The sequence below is a fragment of the Heloderma suspectum genome, chromosome 14 (genome assembly GCF_057233095.1).
Source record: "Heloderma suspectum isolate Gila_16-S chromosome 14, 16-S_ref, whole genome shotgun sequence".
Classification (NCBI taxonomy): domain Eukaryota; kingdom Metazoa; phylum Chordata; class Lepidosauria; order Squamata; family Helodermatidae; genus Heloderma; species Heloderma suspectum.
Genome location: NC_139471.1, coordinates 11,755,482 through 11,772,654, shown reverse-complemented (window position 1 = coordinate 11,772,654; position 17,173 = coordinate 11,755,482). Strand labels below are relative to the sequence as shown.

At 51.3% G+C, this 17,173-nt stretch overlaps 1 protein-coding gene across 1 annotated transcript in view; it reads right to left on the bottom strand.

The window, feature by feature from the left end:
* Positions 1 to 17,173, bottom strand: part of LOC146335693 (uncharacterized) — a 51,308-nt gene that overhangs the window by 25,569 nt on the left and 8,566 nt on the right. The window contains exon 2 of the mRNA XM_084820618.1: positions 7,210 to 7,345. Within this exon, the coding sequence (XP_084676744.1) occupies positions 7,210 to 7,212 (3 nt within the window). The 5' untranslated portion in view covers positions 7,213 to 7,345. The remainder of the gene's footprint in view (positions 1 to 7,209; positions 7,346 to 17,173) is intronic.

Genomic DNA, 17,173 nt, shown 5'->3' with positions numbered 1-17,173 from the left:
ACAAACATGGGTGAAGGCAATCCTTCAAGTATCTTGGCTCCAAACAGTTTAAGGCTTTAAAGGTCAAAACCACACTTTAAATTGGGCTCAGACATCTTCAGCATTGCCAGGGTGGCTGGGAGCCTTCTTTTAATGTCCCCCAGTGTCCTGCAGTGGCCATTGTCAGGTCGCAGCAAAGTATTGCAGGAGGTTAAAACGGAGGCTCACAGACTCCGCTGCCCACTGTGGGTGGCCCAGGGCAGGTGTAAGAACCGGTGGGCCCGGCAGCTGCACTACAGTGCCAGAGGCCGATCTCCCAACAGAACATGTCATATTGTTAAAAGTTTTATGTGACTTTATTATTCTCTGTCTGTGGGAAAACCAACACTGCTGGGTAGTAAGAAAAAAAATAATGTAACACATTCCCAGGACCAATATGAGAAGCATTTCCATAGCCTGGGGTGTGGGCAGGGGAAACTGGGAGGGAAGAGTAAAAATTGCAGGCAGATCTTCCACTGAGAGAGACCAGGATTTCAGAGTAAACACTTTTAAAACCTTGAACGAATGCATCCAAGGGCACAGGAGAAGCAAGGGTGCTTTGAAGTCCCATAATTGAATTTGGAGAGATTCTCTGTGGTAGAAAGGGACCCGACTAAGCTGTAATCCTGTCGCCATGGCAATTGAAACACATCTCCCAGGGGCTCTCTGTTCTAATTCTTGAGAGAGGGATGTGAAAACAACCTTCCTGAGCAGGGGCATCATCTTGTCTCCTTCGCTTGCCTTTTCGGCGCTTGCCCACCAGTGCAAAACTGGCCTCCTTCAGAGTGCTTTGTTGTTGTATATTTTTTAAGTATATCATTCACACATAAAGTCAGGTATTTTAAATGCCTCTGGGCCCAACATAGACCCACAATGCAGCTTATGATACAAGTCACATTAAAATTACACAGGAGAAATGTAACTTTAAAAAGTTTGATTTATTTATTTATTTCATTTACTTCACCACCCAATAGCCGAAGATTATTAACTGTATTTATATCCCAACTTTCCCTTCAGGGTGTCAGGATTCCCTTTTGTCCCTGCTGAACTTCAAAAGCCAAATCAAAACACAGACAAGAGGCTTCTATCCACGGCTCTTTAATCCTTTACTTCATTGGGTCATACAGATGCAAATTCTCAGTAACTCACAGTTTACAAAGGAAAAGCCTTCAGGGAGTTCAAAGGGAAGCTACGAAGGTTGAAAGTTGCCCACCATTTGGGAAAAGGCGGACAGATTATCTAAACTTAAGGGGGGGGGAATCTCCCTCTATCTTGTGAGGTCTCTATGCATAGCTGTTCCCACTGGGCCAATCGGGCAGATTACCTAAGCTCCGCCCTTTCCATCTCTCTCTTGGCTCTGCATCTGCGCCTGGCATCTAAGAATTCAGGCTCTCCAAGCCCCACCTCTCCCTGTTCGTGATCTCTCACAGGGGTGTGTGAAGAGAAACCCTCTCCATCCAGCTGGATTATTGAAACCTGATGAGTCTGTCTCTCCCTGTCTGGAAGAGTCTGGGAAAGTTCCTCCCCCTAGTTTTGTGGTTCCTCTTCAGAATCTGAGCTACTCTGCCACTGCCTATGTTCAGAGGCACCCCTGACATCGGGTGGCCTGCTGTCACAATCCTTCGTCCTCTCCCTTTGCAATCAACACTAGGGGTATACGAACCCCACCCACTTGTCCAGTCCAGGGCATCTGCTGGGGGGGGAGGCGATCCGTCCCTCCCCCGGGAATCCTTCCCGGCTGGCTCTGCTCTGCAGTGAGTCCACGGAGCCACCGGCCAGGCCCATCTGCAGCCAGCCTTCTGTATCGGCTACGTAAATATTTACGTAGCCAATCACAGCCGAGGGCAGGGATGCAAATGGCGTCCGCTACGCCAGACGCCATTTGCATTGACAGCCTGGCAGTGGACGGCTGCAGACAGCAGCAGATGGACCTGGACCAGCTGACACCAGGTAGGTTCCGTCCCAACCGGACTTCGCAGGGTGGAGGGGGGGGAGCAGTCCATTCCGCCACAGACTTCGGGGGCATGCCCATGCCCAAAACGAGGAGTTTACAACATCCTGTGTTGATAAAGCTCCATCAGTGTGCTTTATTGAAGTTACTGATGAGCTCATATATAGATTTCAAAGTGGTCATAAAAACATGAACCTCTAAAACTAAGACACGGTTGTTAGGATCCTCTGGATCTGCTCACCCTCCCTTGGATCATCTTGCATGCAAAAGATACAGCCTGCAGTGTTGCTGAGCTTTTAAAAGCTGCCCTGCCAATGAAAATGAGCCAGTGCTGATCACCATGACAGGTCAACCAAAATAACAGCGATTTTAGGTGTGTTTGTTTCTTAAGTATTTCTTCCTGTCTAATATGTGTGTGTGGCTCTCTCCTCCCCTGCCCCACACCTTTACTCCTGTGTGTGGGCCTGTAGAGACGGCACACTGGCCTCTCCTGCAGGATTTCTTTTCTCCTGTGTGTGGAGAGGTCGGAAACCTGCCTTTAGATCATTTGCACAATGTTATGTCTTTTTTAAAAAACAAACACACACACAACTGTGCTGGATGGTTGGCTGGCTGGCCAACTTTTATATCTTTGAAAGCTCCTCTGCCGACCTGCCCCCCCCCCCCCCAGTTGGCCAGGAGTCACCACTGCAAAAGTGTGCGGCTGCTGTAAGAAAGGCAAATTCCATGTTAGGCTGCTTAGGCATAATTAAGAAAGGCAGCAAAAATACAACTGCCAATGTTCTACTGCCCTTATACAAATCTATGGTGTGACCACAGTTGGGAAACTGTGTACGGTTCTGGCCACCGCACCTCAAACACAGTATTGAAGGGCTGGAAAAACTGCCAAAAAGGGCAACTGAAACGATCAAGGGGCTGGAGCACCTCCCCTGTGAGGGTGAGGGAAGGTTACAAGTAAAACAGCTGGGATTGTTTAGCTTGGAAAAAAGGAGGGTAAGGGGAGATATGATAGAGATGTACAAAATTATACATGGTGTGGAGAAAGTGGATAGGGAGACATTTTTCTCCTTCTCTCATAATACCAGGAACCCAACGGGATTGTCCCATGAGGGTGATTGGTGGGAGATTCAGGACAGATCGAAGGAAGGGCTTCTTCACACAGCGCAGAGTTAAACTATGGGATTTGCTCCCACAAGACCTGGCGATGGCCACTCATTTGGATGGCTTTAAAAGGGGGTTAGACAAATTCCTGGAGGAGAAGGCTGTCAGTGGCTACTAGTCCTGATGGCTACGCTGTCTCCAGTATCAGAGGCAGTATGCCTATGTCGCTGGGGAACATGGACAGGAGGGTGCTGTTGCACTCCTGTCCCGTTTGTGGGTTTCCCGTGGGCAGCTGGTAAGCCACTGTGGGAACAGAACGCTGGATGAGATGGACCCTTGGTCTGATCCAGCAGAGATTATGAGGGTAGTCGTGAGCCAAATTTATTTATTTATTTATTTATTTATTTATTGCATTTATATCCCACCTTTTTTTTCCTCTTGCAAGGAACCAAGGCAGCGTACATAACCCTCCTCCTCCTCTCCCTTTTATCCTCACAACAACCACCCTGTGAGGTAGGTTGGGCTGAGAGCCTGTGACTGGCCCAAAGTCACCCAGTGAGCTTCCATGGCTGAGTGGGGACTAGAACCCGGATCTCCTGACTCCCAGTCCAACACTCTAACCACTACACCACGCTGGCTCTCAAACCATCTGGAAGGCCACAAGCTGGCCACTCCCGCTGCTGGCTCGAGCGTCTTTTGTGCTGCTGCTGCAAGGGGCCACAGCATCAACGGTGTCGGCAAGCTGGCCCCCATTTTGCATCCAGGTGTGAGGGGGGCTGAGTTGTGTTCAGCTCCAGGGAAGAGGTGGAGCTCCTGCTGAGCCAAAACCTGTCCTCCCGTTTCCTTGAAGTTGCCTTCCCCCATGAAAGAGGCTTCCATTGTCCTGTCTCATTTTCAGGGTGATTGATCATTCATGTTAGTGATGTTTTTGAGCTTACACACTGAGAGGCAGCCAGGGGTGCTGTGTGTGTGTTCTGTTTCTATGACATACCTCTCCATTGCTCTGCAGCCTCCCAGGCTGCCTGCACTTCCTGAGCTGAAAAAGCCCTATGGGAGGAACTTCCTCATGATGTTTTCCCCTGGGCCTTGATTGAAGTGTGGGAAGCCAAGGAGGCTACAGGGTGCCGGAGAGACAATTGTACAACGAGAAACAAGACGCTTGCGCACACTCCTTGGCCACCTCCCATGTCAGGCAAGCACGAGAAACTCAAACCCAACCCCGGAGAATTTCTCCAAAATGGTCTTCGCCACTGGATTCCTTTGCAAGCGCTATTTCTTTTCTATCAAATGGAATGAAAAGGTTCGAAAAATATGTCGGTCTGGGAGAATTTTTCGGAACAGCACTACTTCCCTCTCCGGCCGTACAGAACGTAAGATTACGTGCTTTCTTTTTGCGGTGAGACTCGATACAGGCCAGCCCAGACACAAACACTTTCACACAGAGAGCGAGCGAGCGAGCGTGCCTCTGAGGATTTACAGAGTGGCTTTCCGTTTCAAGAAATCTCTGCAACTGTTCTTCCCCCACACACCACACACACACACCCCCAGCATCAGACCCTTCCGTTGTAAACAAGGAGAATATCGTTTAAAGGTAAAAAACAATAAGATGAGCGTCTGTAACCACGAACGTCCGCAGCCAGGGCGTTGTGCGTTTCCTCTCGCGCAGTCCTGGTGCTGGGCGTCAGCAGGGGAGTTTTTCGAGGTGCGGCTCCTGACGCACCTGTCCGCCATCGCTAGGCGTGTGTGCGTGGAGGTGGCCCACATCAGCCAGTCAGCTGGCTGGAGGGTGTGCGCCGGGAAGAATAAAATTAAAATGGGCGCGCGGGGGGGGGGGAGGCAGCCAGCCAAGGAGGGAGCTCTACGCTGCACGCGCCCCTGTAGATGCGGCCCCGCTGCCTGAAAAGCGACCCGCGGGCGCGGAGCGGGGCCCAGGAGGCAGCGCCGTTGGCAGGCCGCGGGTGACAGCGACGAGAACGGCTTTAGACGGGCGGGCAGCGGGGCCCGGGCGCAGGAGCGCGCGGGAGGGAGCTGGGGCGCGGAGGAGCGGCGCGAGGGACTCTCCTCCTTCCTTGCGCCTGGCCGCCGCTTCCAGACGACGCTCTGATCCCGCGAGCGCCCTGTCTCGTCCACGGAACGTCGCGCGCGCGCGCGCGCTTCTGGCATCGCCCCCTGGCTCCCTCCCATCCCCCCCTTTCTTCTTCCATCGCTTTGCTTCCCTCCCCCCCCCCACACACACACACACCTTCGAGGACGGGGAGAGGGAGCCGCCGCACGATCCATTCCCGTTGGTAGCGGTAGTTGGTAGCGGCGGTATTCTACGCGCGAGGGGGCCTTCTGCCCCCTCCTGGTATTTCTCAAGGGGCTCTGTGCCCCCCACCACCCACCCACCCTCCCTCCCGGGCGCGCCTCCCCAGCCCAGCCGCTTGCCCTTATTGTCCCGCGCCCCAGCCCGCTTGCTGTGCTGGGCGGGGAGAGTGAGGCGGCGGCGGCGCGAACAGCAGCAGCGGGCCGGCGGGCGGGCCGGGGGCCGGCGGGCAACCTGGCGCTGAGTGGCGGCGGCGCGCTGAGCGGAGGAGGCGCAGCGAGCCGCAGCCCCAAGCGCCGTTGCGCGGTGAAAGGCCGCGCTCGGTGCCGGCGCGCCCAGCCCGCGGCGCCTCAGAGCCGCGTGCCAGCGCCGCGGGCCGGGCCGGCGGGGGGGCGACGGGCCGGGCCGGCGAGAGCGCCGGGAAGGGGGCCCATCCGAGCGGGACGCGGCCGGCGCGCGCGCAGCGGGGAGCGCGGGGCGGCGCTGCCGCGGAGCGTCGCGCGCGGGGGCCGCCGCGGGTCCGTGTGGCGGCCGCGGTCGCCCGAGAGGCCAGGCGGAGCCACCCGCGGGCCTTGCGCGCGGCGGGCGGGGGCGGGGAGGCCTCCGGAGGCTGACCAGGTGGCGTCGCCGGGGGCTGAGCCGGCGCTCCCCGCCGCGCCCCGGACAGCTCCGCCCGAGCAGCAGGGAGGCGCGCCGAACGAAGGCCGCGCCCCGGCCCGCGCTCTTCGGGGTCCCGCGGGCTGGAGGCCAGGCAGGCGCCGCCGCTGCGCCGCTCCCCGCGCCGCCTGGAGGCCGCGCTGCTCGGGGCACCCCGCGGCTGGCCAGCCGGGCCGATGTGGGCGCTGCGTTTTTAGGCAAGCGCCGCGTCCCCGCCGTGCTGCGATCTTCGCATTCTTTCGCTGTTTTGCCGTTTGTGGTCGCTGCGCCCACATCGGTTCGAGATGCGGAGCGGTATGTAACTGTTGGAGATGAGTAAGCGCCGCCGCGGCAGCGTGGGCCTTCCTCCCGCCTGGGGTGCCCTGACTGAGAGAGAGCGCGGGACCGCAGCTCCCATCAGCCCCAGCCAGCGGTCAGGAACGCCGGAGGTGTAGCCGGAGCTCTGGCTGGGCTGAGAGGGATGTTTTGGGCAGATGACAGCCACCAGCCTCCAGCCTGGGTGGCTGGTGGGCAGGGATGATGGAAGGCGTGCGCGTGAGAAAGTGCTGTGCCTAGGATGGCGGGGTGGGGTGGGGTGGGGTGGGGTGGGGTGGGGGCGCTACAGTGGAGGAGGAGAGCAGCACATAACTCCTTGTAAAACAGGGGTGAGCAAGTGCTCCGAGTTTTTTTCGAGCCCACAGTAGGGAGGGGAAGGAAGCCAGAAGAGGCTTTTCCCCTTTCACCAGCAGGGAAGCCGATCCACCGGTCATCAGCTGTCCTCCTCGTGGGGGCTGGAGAGGGGCCTGGGGAGAAAGCCAGCTTGAGTTACAGGGAAAGGGAGTCGCCATGCCTGGGCCGCCTTGTCGCTTAAAACGCTGCCGGCAAACGCCCCCTCCCCTCTGCCAAGAGTGCACATGTATTCATGGAAGAGCTGGTCACACTCGACCCCCCCCCCCACGCACACACACTTTCAAGTGTCCCCCTGTGTCAAGGGCTGCTTTGTCCTGCTCCTTCTGCCCCAGCATTGCCCGGGTCTTCCTCCTGAGAGCAGGCAGCATGAGCACAGCGGAGGAATCATAGAATCATAGACTAGTAGGGTTGGAGGGGGCCTACAAGGCCATCAAGTCCAACCCCCAAACCTTATGAAGGAAACAAACCTTCATAAACAGCTCAGGGTTAAAAATGTAGATGTCTTTACCATGCTGGAGATCCGCAAGTGGGGTCGCCCGGAACCCTGGCATCCGGCTCTTTCCCCCCTCTGACGTTCTCCTGGGGCCCCCGGCTTGTCTTGAACTCCCCCTCCTTCAAACGCCTCCTTCTTGGCTCAGCTACCGCTGTGTGTGTGTGTGTGTGTGTGTGTGTGAGAGAGAGAGAGAGAGAGAGAGAGATTATTATTATTATTAATAATAATTTATATAGCATCATCAACGCACATAGCACTATAAATAAGAATAAAACAGCAGGTCCCTGCCACAAAGGCTTACAGGCTAATAAAGTCACAAAATAAAACCAAAGGGAAGGGAATGCACGAAACAGGCACAGGAAAACACTACAATACTAATTACTGACAGTTGTTCACTTTTCAGGGAAAGGCGGGGGGGGGTGCAATTTTCTGGTTTGCCCCAGGCAGCAAAATGTCTTGGGCAGGCCCTGGGTGCCTTCACTTCCCCAGAGCCTGTTGACGCCTTCTTCTTGTATGGGGATGGGGATGTTTTGTCTACATAAGGATTCACCCTCAGAGAATGAATTGGCTTAGTATATAGGCTGGCAGGTGCTCTGCCGAAATGCAGGGATAAGCAACCTGGTGCCCTCCAAAGGTTTTGAACTACAGATCCCATCATACCCTGACCACTGGCCATGTTAGCTGTGGCTTCTTGGAATTGTTGTCCAGAACATCAGCAGGGCACAGTGCTGCTTACCTCTGGCCTGATTTCAGAGTCTCTTTTGCTCTTCTCCCCCTCTCCTGTGGGGGTCCAATCTGGCCCACTGGAAGTCTCCAGAAGGCCACACCCCCTTTCCCCCAAACATGGATCATTTGATGGTTCCCCAGCATTTTTGCAGTCCCCCCCCCCCCGTTCAAGGGTTGAAAGGCCTCCCTTCAGGCTTCGTTCCTGGCAATAAGGGCTTTAATCTAAAATACGCTGGTATTTTGGCCCAACCCCTAGAATGCGGCCCCCAAGAGCTTCTCCAAAATGGAATTTGGCCCTCGGGCTGAAAGAGGTTCTGCACCCCTGGTCTCGATGAGCCTTGGAAATTTTCTAATTATCTCCAGATGTTGGTGTTGATAGAAACCAGTCCTTTGAATGTTTTCTTTCTTTCAGTAACTGGGCCAACATGTTTGCCTTCTGCTCCAGGCCTGTCAGAAGTCAATTCCTGCCCTCAAGGTTGGCGAAAGAACGCAGGACGTTGCTACTCGGCCTCTGTTATTGCAAGGGGCTGGAACTTCAGCCGGAGCAATTGCTCTGCCTACGGAGGCAGCCTGGTGACACTGGACACACAAGCGGAAATGGTGAGAGCCCTTCAAATTTTGTCTAGCACAGCTTTTCCAACCTAGGCCCTACAGATGATGTTGGACTACCATTCCCATTATCTTCAGCCAGCATGGGGAGATGCCTTGTGGGAAGCCCAGCAGGCTTTGAGATGATGGGAGTTGTAACCCAACAATATCTGGAGACACCAGGTTGGAAAATGCTGGTCCAGGATTCCCCAGCCTGGTGTTCTCCAGCTGTTTTGGACTTCAACTCCCATCAGCTCCAGCCAGCGTGGGAACTCTGGGAGTTGTCATCCCAAACACCTGGAGGTACTAGGTTGAGGAAGGCTGCTTTAGGGTATCTGATGCGTACTTGCATAGCAAGGCCATGATGATTCAGATAAAGAGACATCCCAGATGGAGAAGACCCTGGAGGTTGATGGGACTTTGAGTATATGCCTCACACCAAAAACGTCCTAAGATTTCTGCTAATTTTATTTGAAGACCAAGGATTGATGTATTGGAAGAACGGCAGAACCAGCAAACCCTAAAACCAAAACAGACCTACTGCGCACACACCTTCCTCTTTCTCCAGCCCAAGGAACAGGAAGGTATCCCTTAAAGATACAGCAGCACTATTTTGCAGAACCATTCCATACATCACAGCCCTGTTAGCTAGGATAGGGACCTAGATATGGGGAAGCCAGTTGTCGTTGAGTCCAGACCAGGGTGAAGGCAATGGTGGCTGATGGGGGTTGCAATCCAGAGAAGAGGCAAGGATAGTATTCAACAGCACTTGGTCACTGAAACCTTTTCTACACAAGGCATTTATTGCATACTTGTGATTCCTTACTCATGGTTGTTTACAGGTTCTTTAGATGATGTTGCGATCCTCCATGGTTGCTACTGCTTTTTAAGAGCCCTTTCCTGTGTTTTTTTAGAGTGAGGGAAATGGGGTATTATTTCTGAAGGCAAAAGAAACGGTAGTTTCCTACTTGTGCATTTGTGCTATTCTGTGATACCACAGCACCACCTAGAGGTTATGTAGTGCAAAAGCAGGAAAGGAAAAGCTCTTTGTGTAGAGCTCAGACCTCAATTCTGTGACGATACTGAAAGTAGAGACAGCAATTAATAGCCTCATGTAGAAAAGCTCTCGGCCTCATAGCCTTGAGATGCTCCTGGATCCATCACTGCACCTGGACCTCCAGATTCTTGCAGTGGCCATGACCATTTTCATCCACACTATTTGTTACAAAGCGTGTGAGCTTTTCGTTCACCTTCAGATCTAATGCCTTTGTGCTAGCTGGGGATTGAACTAGGGGCCTTCTGCATACAAAGCAGGGGCTCTGCCACTGATCTGTGGCCCCTTTCTTCTCTAGCTTGCTTGCTTGCTTATTTATTTATTTATTTATTACATTTCTATACTGCCCAATAGCTGAAGCTCTCTGGGCAGCTCACAACAATTGAGTCCACAAAATGCAACATGATAAAACGCAATACGAAAACTTACATTGCACCTCAAAACACTGAACTCTTCAGCAGTAAAGATGCTTAAGGTAGATTTTGAACTATATATATTTTTTAATTATTAAGGATTTTATAATGTGCTTTATGGAGAAGGATATTTATTGGATTGGCCTCCAGAGGGAGCAAGTCAACAAGCCCTGGAAATGGCTATTGTCCTGGAAATGGAGGTAACGTCCACAAATAAATCCATTAATCCAAATAAGCTGACCTATTTCGAGGGCAGAGCTTTCCAAACTGTGTGTCGCGACACATTAGTGTGTCGCCGGCAGTGCGTGGTTTCGGGCGTGCCCTTCGCGAACTTCTGCACTGCGCTGCTGCACGGCCAGGCCAAAGTAACACACAGGTGGAAACGCCACCTGGGACTGCACCGAGCGGGCCGTCCGCCATCTTGGCCAGTCAGAACGGAGCTCAGTTGATATCTGCCATTTATTTTTATTTTTACTCTGCTGTAATTGTGGATTAACCACCCACTGACAGTGTACCACCGGAGAGTGCTGGAACTGGACTCTGGACAAAGGCATTGCAAATATTTACAGCAGTATAGCCTTGTAGTGAGACATATATATTTACACCATTTTTGTTGGACTTTTGCTTCTCTACTTCATGTGTTTTTTCAGCTGAGCTCCTACCTGGACCTGGAAATGGTAAGTAATTATTGGTGTTATTCAACTTTTTAAAATTCTTGCGCATATTTACATACTGTTACTCATAAATGACAACAATGTATGTTATTATCTTACAAATCATATATTTTTAAAAATATAAATGAAAGGTTTTCATGAGATATGTTGTATTCCCATACATTTCGTTATTACAATTTATGTATGTGTCCGTATCTCTTATAACGGGTTAGTTTAACCTCCAGTTTGCTAGTAAAACTGAGTTACCGTGTCACGAAATGATGCATGTCTAAAAAGTGTGTCACCAACATGAAAAGTTTGGAAAGCTCTGTTCTGGGGGCTAAATTGAGAACATTTGTCTCTGTCATAAACACTCAGATGTAGTAAGAGGGAAAACAAATGGGGATAATATGTTGCCATTTTCTACAAATTTTAAGTGTGCTAGATGCAAGAAACGGGGCCGCAGTGGCTTAGTGGTTAAGACGCTGAACTGCAGACTGGAAGGTCGGCAGGTCAGCAGTTCGAGACCCGAGTGCCGCGTGACGGAGTGAGCTCCCGTCTTCAGTCCCAGCTTCTGCCAACCTAGCAGTTCGAAAGCAAGAAACTGCAAGTAGATAAATAGGTACCACCTCGGCGGGAAAGGTAACAGCGTTCCATGCACCTCGGTGTTCAGTCATGCCGGCCACATGAGCACGGAAGCGTCTTCGGACAGCGCTGGCTCCTCGGCTTAGAAACGGGGATAAGCACCGCACCCTAGAGTCAGACACGACTGGTTGGGGACACCTTTACCACCTTTACCTTTTAGATGCAAGAAAGGATTAGCAATCACCTCCAAACCTTTTGCTATGGAAATTGCAAAGAGGAGGTCTTGCATTTATTTTTGCTAATTCTTATATTCCATATTTATCCAGTGGCGTTCTTCATTCATATGAATTAGGTTTATCACCTGCTTAATGTGGAATGCCTCAAAGCATAGTTGTATATTTGATATGCGTATTCCTCCATTTTTAGAATGTCTAAGATCTTTAAAAAAAAAACTTTCTATATTTTTTATTATGAATAAATTTGTTTATAACGTCCTGCCAGTTTCTTAACCATTTATGTGGGATTGCCATGGGCAGAATCTGAAATAGGTATGAGTCTGGGAAGTCTGGCCACTTTCACCACCTCCACCCAGCCAAGAGAGGTTAATGCTGGTCCAATTTTTCATGTCTTTTATGGGTTAATCAGGGGGGAAATAGTTTACTTTGATTTGCTTTGGGAGGTTTACAATGACAGAATCTTCATTCACCCCATATTGCTAGACAATGGATTAAAATGGGGTGTGTCTAGGAATCAGTTTTTCCCCTCTGAATACTGACTCCCCTGTAATAATTACATTAACACATTAACAACAAACAATGTAAACTTCCCCTTAACCTCGGTTTGATTTGGCCAGAGGGGGAACGCCTTCCGTGCACACCCGTGCTGAGGAGCTTTGCATATTTGCTCCGACAAGGAAAGACCAGAGAGCGAAGGTTTTCCCTCTGCAAATTATATAATAAAATAAACCAACGCTTCCCTATGGCATCTTCTATTGCGGCACGATCTCTCTGGATCAAGTCCCTTGTTCTAGTGTCAGATATACGTGAGTTTGTGTAAATAACATGCCAATCGCCGAAGAAGCTGCAAATGGAGCGGACGGTGCAATTCTAGAAGGTCGAGGCTGCCGAGAACATATCAGAGCCACAAGAACTTACCAGTTAGTGAAGAAAACTCTCCTTGTGCATCTGATATGTCCTTCTTGGCAGCCTCGACCTTTTAGAATTCCCTCTTCCATTGTCTGCTCCCTTTGCAGCTTCGTCCACCCCTACTCTTTTTCGCCCTTCGTGAAATCAAGAGTGCACCCGGCAACACTCTCCTGTGGCTGAGCACTGCAATGGGTGACTACTCAGGGTGCTCTGGTTGCCGTTTGGAGATGTTTGCCTGCCATTACTGATCTTTTCATTAAGCTAAAAAGCTTCTAATGAACCCCAGGGTCTCCCAGAAGCTGTCTTGAAAACTGCTGCTTAATCGACACACTGCTTTTAAGGAAATGCGGTGGTTTGCTATGAAGAGATGCTGGAACTAGCTCCCCCCACATTCTTACAGGACGCACCAGAGAGCAAAGGCAAACAGGAAAGGTCTGTGTGTAGACCAGCCTTCCCCAACCTGGTGCCCTTGCTGGCTGGGGAGGATGGGAGTTGTCGTTGCAGTTGCTGATGCCCAGAGGAGGGCATCAGGTTGAGGGAGTGCCTGGTGTAGACCTTGTTGTTTGTTGTTTATTTGGTCAGTCGCTTCTCACACTTCATGACTTCATGGACCAGCCCACGCCAGAGCTTCCTGTCGGCCGTCGCCACCCCCAGCTCCCTCAAGGTCGAGCCCGTCACCTCCAGAATATCATCCATCCATCTTGCCCTTGGTCGGCCCCTCTTCCTTTTGCCTTCCACTTTCCCTAGCATCAGCATCTTCTCCAGGGTATCTTGTCTTCTCATTATGTGGCCAAGATAAGGTGTAGACCTTAGGTGGCATCAAAGATGTGAAACTTGGCCACAAGCCACCACGCCGAAGGGGTGGTACTTCCCCTGAGCTACGGCCCTTCCAGGGAGCCGGGGAAAAACATGCATGGAGAAGACAGAAGGTCTGAATACAAACGACCCTGGGAAGCCAAGAAGAAGGGGATGCTGAGGAAAGGGAGGAGCGGCCAGGGAGCACAGATGGAAGGAAGGCTGGGTTTGGCGTGGCCTCAGCTGCCAAGGAAACACAGCGCACCGGACACTCCCCGAGGGCTCCCTCTGCCTGTTAACAAAGAGCTGTGGTTTGGGGCCAGCCCCAATCCTACTCCAGTGAGAGTCTTTGGGTGATCCATTTTGGGTCGGCTGCATCTCTACGGAGCCTTTGTCCAACCTTTGTCTATGGCTTGTTGCAGCCCCACCTGTGGCCTGAGCTCACCCCTACATTTGGCCAGCCTCTGGAGCCAGGAGTCCCCTCCTGAAGTTCAACTCATTCCAGCCACTGGGACAGCCTCTCCCAGCCATGGCGCCCTCCGGATATGTCAGACTACAACTCCCATCATGCCCAATGGTTTGGGGCAATGGGAGTTGTAGCCCAACACGTCTGGAAGGCCTCAGGTCAGGAAAGGCTGCATTAGGCTGAGGCTCCCCAGAAATCTGACCCCCAAAAGGCACTCTGCACATGCTCAAAAGCCCCCCATTTGCGACAACTCTGCAGCTAATCCGTGGAAGGCTATGCCTCCATCTTCTATGGTACCACCCCAATCCCATCTCCTACACCCGCCCCATTCCTCCACATGGCTTGCATCCAAAGTCCTTTCAATACCTCCCCCAAACAGAACTTTACGAGAGTTGCCTCTCAAGTACAGGCTAGCAACAAGAAGAGGTTACCAGGGCTATAAAGCATGTGTGATAAAAGTCTCATAACCTCAGATTTTCAAAAGTATGTGCGCATGTAGAAATATCAGAAACTTGGTGAAAGTGGGCCTATACTGTAAGCCTTTAGACTGCAAACAGTCCTGCGGGAAATGTCACAAACTTGCACAGAAGGCATAATAAATTATGGCCACGAAGAGGACATTTTATGGAGGCCCTCAGACTAAGGTTAGCTGGTAAACATCAGAGTTCTCCCGTGTTTCCCTCTGGGCCTAGGGAACTCTTACCTGTAGATGTCAACATTCACCATATTTCTGACACTGCACACACATAACCAACATTTTGCTGCATTCAGGGAGTTCTTTAGCAAGATGCCACCCAAAATGTCTAAGTATGTATCTTTTCAAATGACTTACAGAACAGAGCCCGGCTTCAAGTTATTACATAAAAGGCTCCTGCAGCAGTTGTCTCATTGCTCTCTGAGTCACAACTCCACCCCCCACCCCCCACCTCAATCTCTGAAACGATGGATCAATCTGAGATTTGCCTCTGCTCTCACCTCATATATATCTCAGGACAGAGATCCGATAGCTCAACAACAGCGCAGAGGTGTTTCTGAGCAGACACAGAGTGCTTTCCCATTTCCAATGAGTCACTGGAAGGCACTCTGTAAATGCTCAGAAACACCCAATAGATTTCTCTCTCAGCAAAGCATATAAACAGACATATATATTACACACATGCACACACCTGCAATAGCAGAGGGGGTGCCTCTGAACACGTACAGAGTTGCCTTTCCCAAGAGCCAATGCAACCATCCCCTCCCCCTCCACATATAACCTGAAATAGACAATCTCTGATATATATGTGGGGAAGGGGGGGGGATAGTTGCAGTGACTCATTGGAAAGGCAACTCTGTACATGCTCCGTGGTACCCCCGCCCTGCTATTACCTCACATATGTCCCGAGCCCTGCCAGCACTGAAATTGCTGGGGTTCAGCCCTCGGGTGCGGGGTAGGGCAAACCTTGGCTCAAGTAAGACCCCAGCCCAGCCCCCAGGCACTCCCCCACCCCAAACACTGCCCGCCGCCGGCTCCTCTCCCCTCACCAGTTCCTCCAGGGTGCGGCTCTCCCTCTCTCCGCAGCAGCAGCAGCTGCAACACCTGGCCCCACACAGCCCTGCCGCCATCTCCTCCTCCGGGCTCCTCCGGGACCCTGCTTGCCCCCACACCCAATTCCAGCCACAGGGGCGGCTGCTGCTGACACTCACGCCCCAGCGCAGCCGCTCCCCCGTGGCTCAGGCCTCAGACTTCCTCGCTGACATGCGGCCTCGTGCAATTGCTCGTGCAATTCCTCGTGCAATTCCTGTGCAATTGCAATTCCTCGTGCAATTGCTCGTGCAATTGCTCGTGCAATTCCTCGCTGACATGCAGCCTCGTGCAATTGCTCCCCCATGGCTCAGGCCTCAGGCTTCCTCGCTGACATGCGGCCTTGTGCAATTGCTCTTCGAGAGGGGGCCAGGGAGTTAATGGAGGCTGCGATCCCGGGCGAGGTTGCCTGGGAGGAAAGATGAAACTCTTTTGGAAATCGTGAGACCATGGAGGGCTGCCCGCCCCGCTGCCCGCCCGTCTGAAGCCATGATCATCACTATTGCCTGTGGCCTGCCAACGGCGCTGCCTCCTCCGCGCCCGCGAACAGCAGAGAGAAGATTTGTTACTTATTGGAGAGATAAATATTCATGCATTCATTCCTTATATTTCGATATAGATTTTTTAACATGCAAATATTAGAATAATTTGAAAGACTTAAAAACAATCAATAATAAAACTACCGGGAGCCAATGAAAAACTAACATTAAAGGGCCCATTATATGTCGTCAAAACGCCTGGGAATAGAGGAAAGTCGCAAGCTGGCACAGAAAAAAAAATGACAACGTTGGCAGCAAGTGGACCTCATTGGGGAGAGTGTTCCATAATTAGGGGCCACCACCAAAAAGGCCCTCTCCCTTGTTACCATCCTCCAAACCTCCCTCGGTGGAGGTGCTCACAGGAGGCCCACAGATGTTGACCATAGTATATGAGTAGGTTCATACCAGGCGAAGTGCTCTATTGGGGATTGTAATCACGAACTGTGTAAGGCTTTACAGGTCAGAACCAGCATCTTGAATATATTATATATAAGGTCTCTATGTTTGCCTGTGCGGTCCAAAGGATTAGATACAAATTTATTATACAAAATGGGGTTCAATGTGTTGGGGGACCACCTATCTTAAAATGTATCTTTCAGTCTGATTACATTCTATGTTTCTGATGACCAGTGGTTTTAGCAAAAAAAAAAAGACTGACCGACCAAAGATAAAACACTCTAAATTTATTTCATTTATGCATACATACAATGGTGTATATCCTGCTCTTCTGGGGTTTACGCACCATTCAGGGTGTCTAATTAAGAACAACCATAAAGTACATTAAAATTGCAAACAAACCCAAGAGCAAAAACACAATATAAAAAAACAGATACATGCAGCAGATAAAAGAGGAGCCTGTAGGCACGGACTTTGTATGCCACCTTGGGAGTCTTTTTGGCTGAAGGTGTGTGTGGTGGGAAATCCTATAAACAAATAACATATAATAATAATAATGTATCTATCCGATGCAACAAAGCACCAGTCTGAACAGGAAGGGGTTTTGCCATCCAGCAAAATGCAGCAAGAGGGAGGGTGCTGTTGCACTCGTGTCTAGATGGACCCTTGGTCTGATCCAGCATGGCCTTCTTATGTTCTGAAGAGATGGGGCCAACCAAGCCTTCCAGGGCAGAGCGCTCCTCGAATTCAGGTTCAGCCACAGAGAATTGTGCCCTCAAACAGAATGGCAATTGGTGCAGCCATTGTAGGACAGGCGTTACTGAGATTTTGGGGTAAGTAATTTGACATGGCCCTGGAACACACCTTGAGCCACGTACCCTGGTCATCCTACATTTCTCTCCTCCTCTAGACAATCCCAATGGCTTCTTATGTACACTGCCCTCGTCCCATCCTACAGGAACCATTGATAGATTAATTTTCAACAGAGATAGATTATGCCGAGGTTTTCGCTCACAACAGAAACCAGATAGACTTTGACAAGGCCGGGCACACCG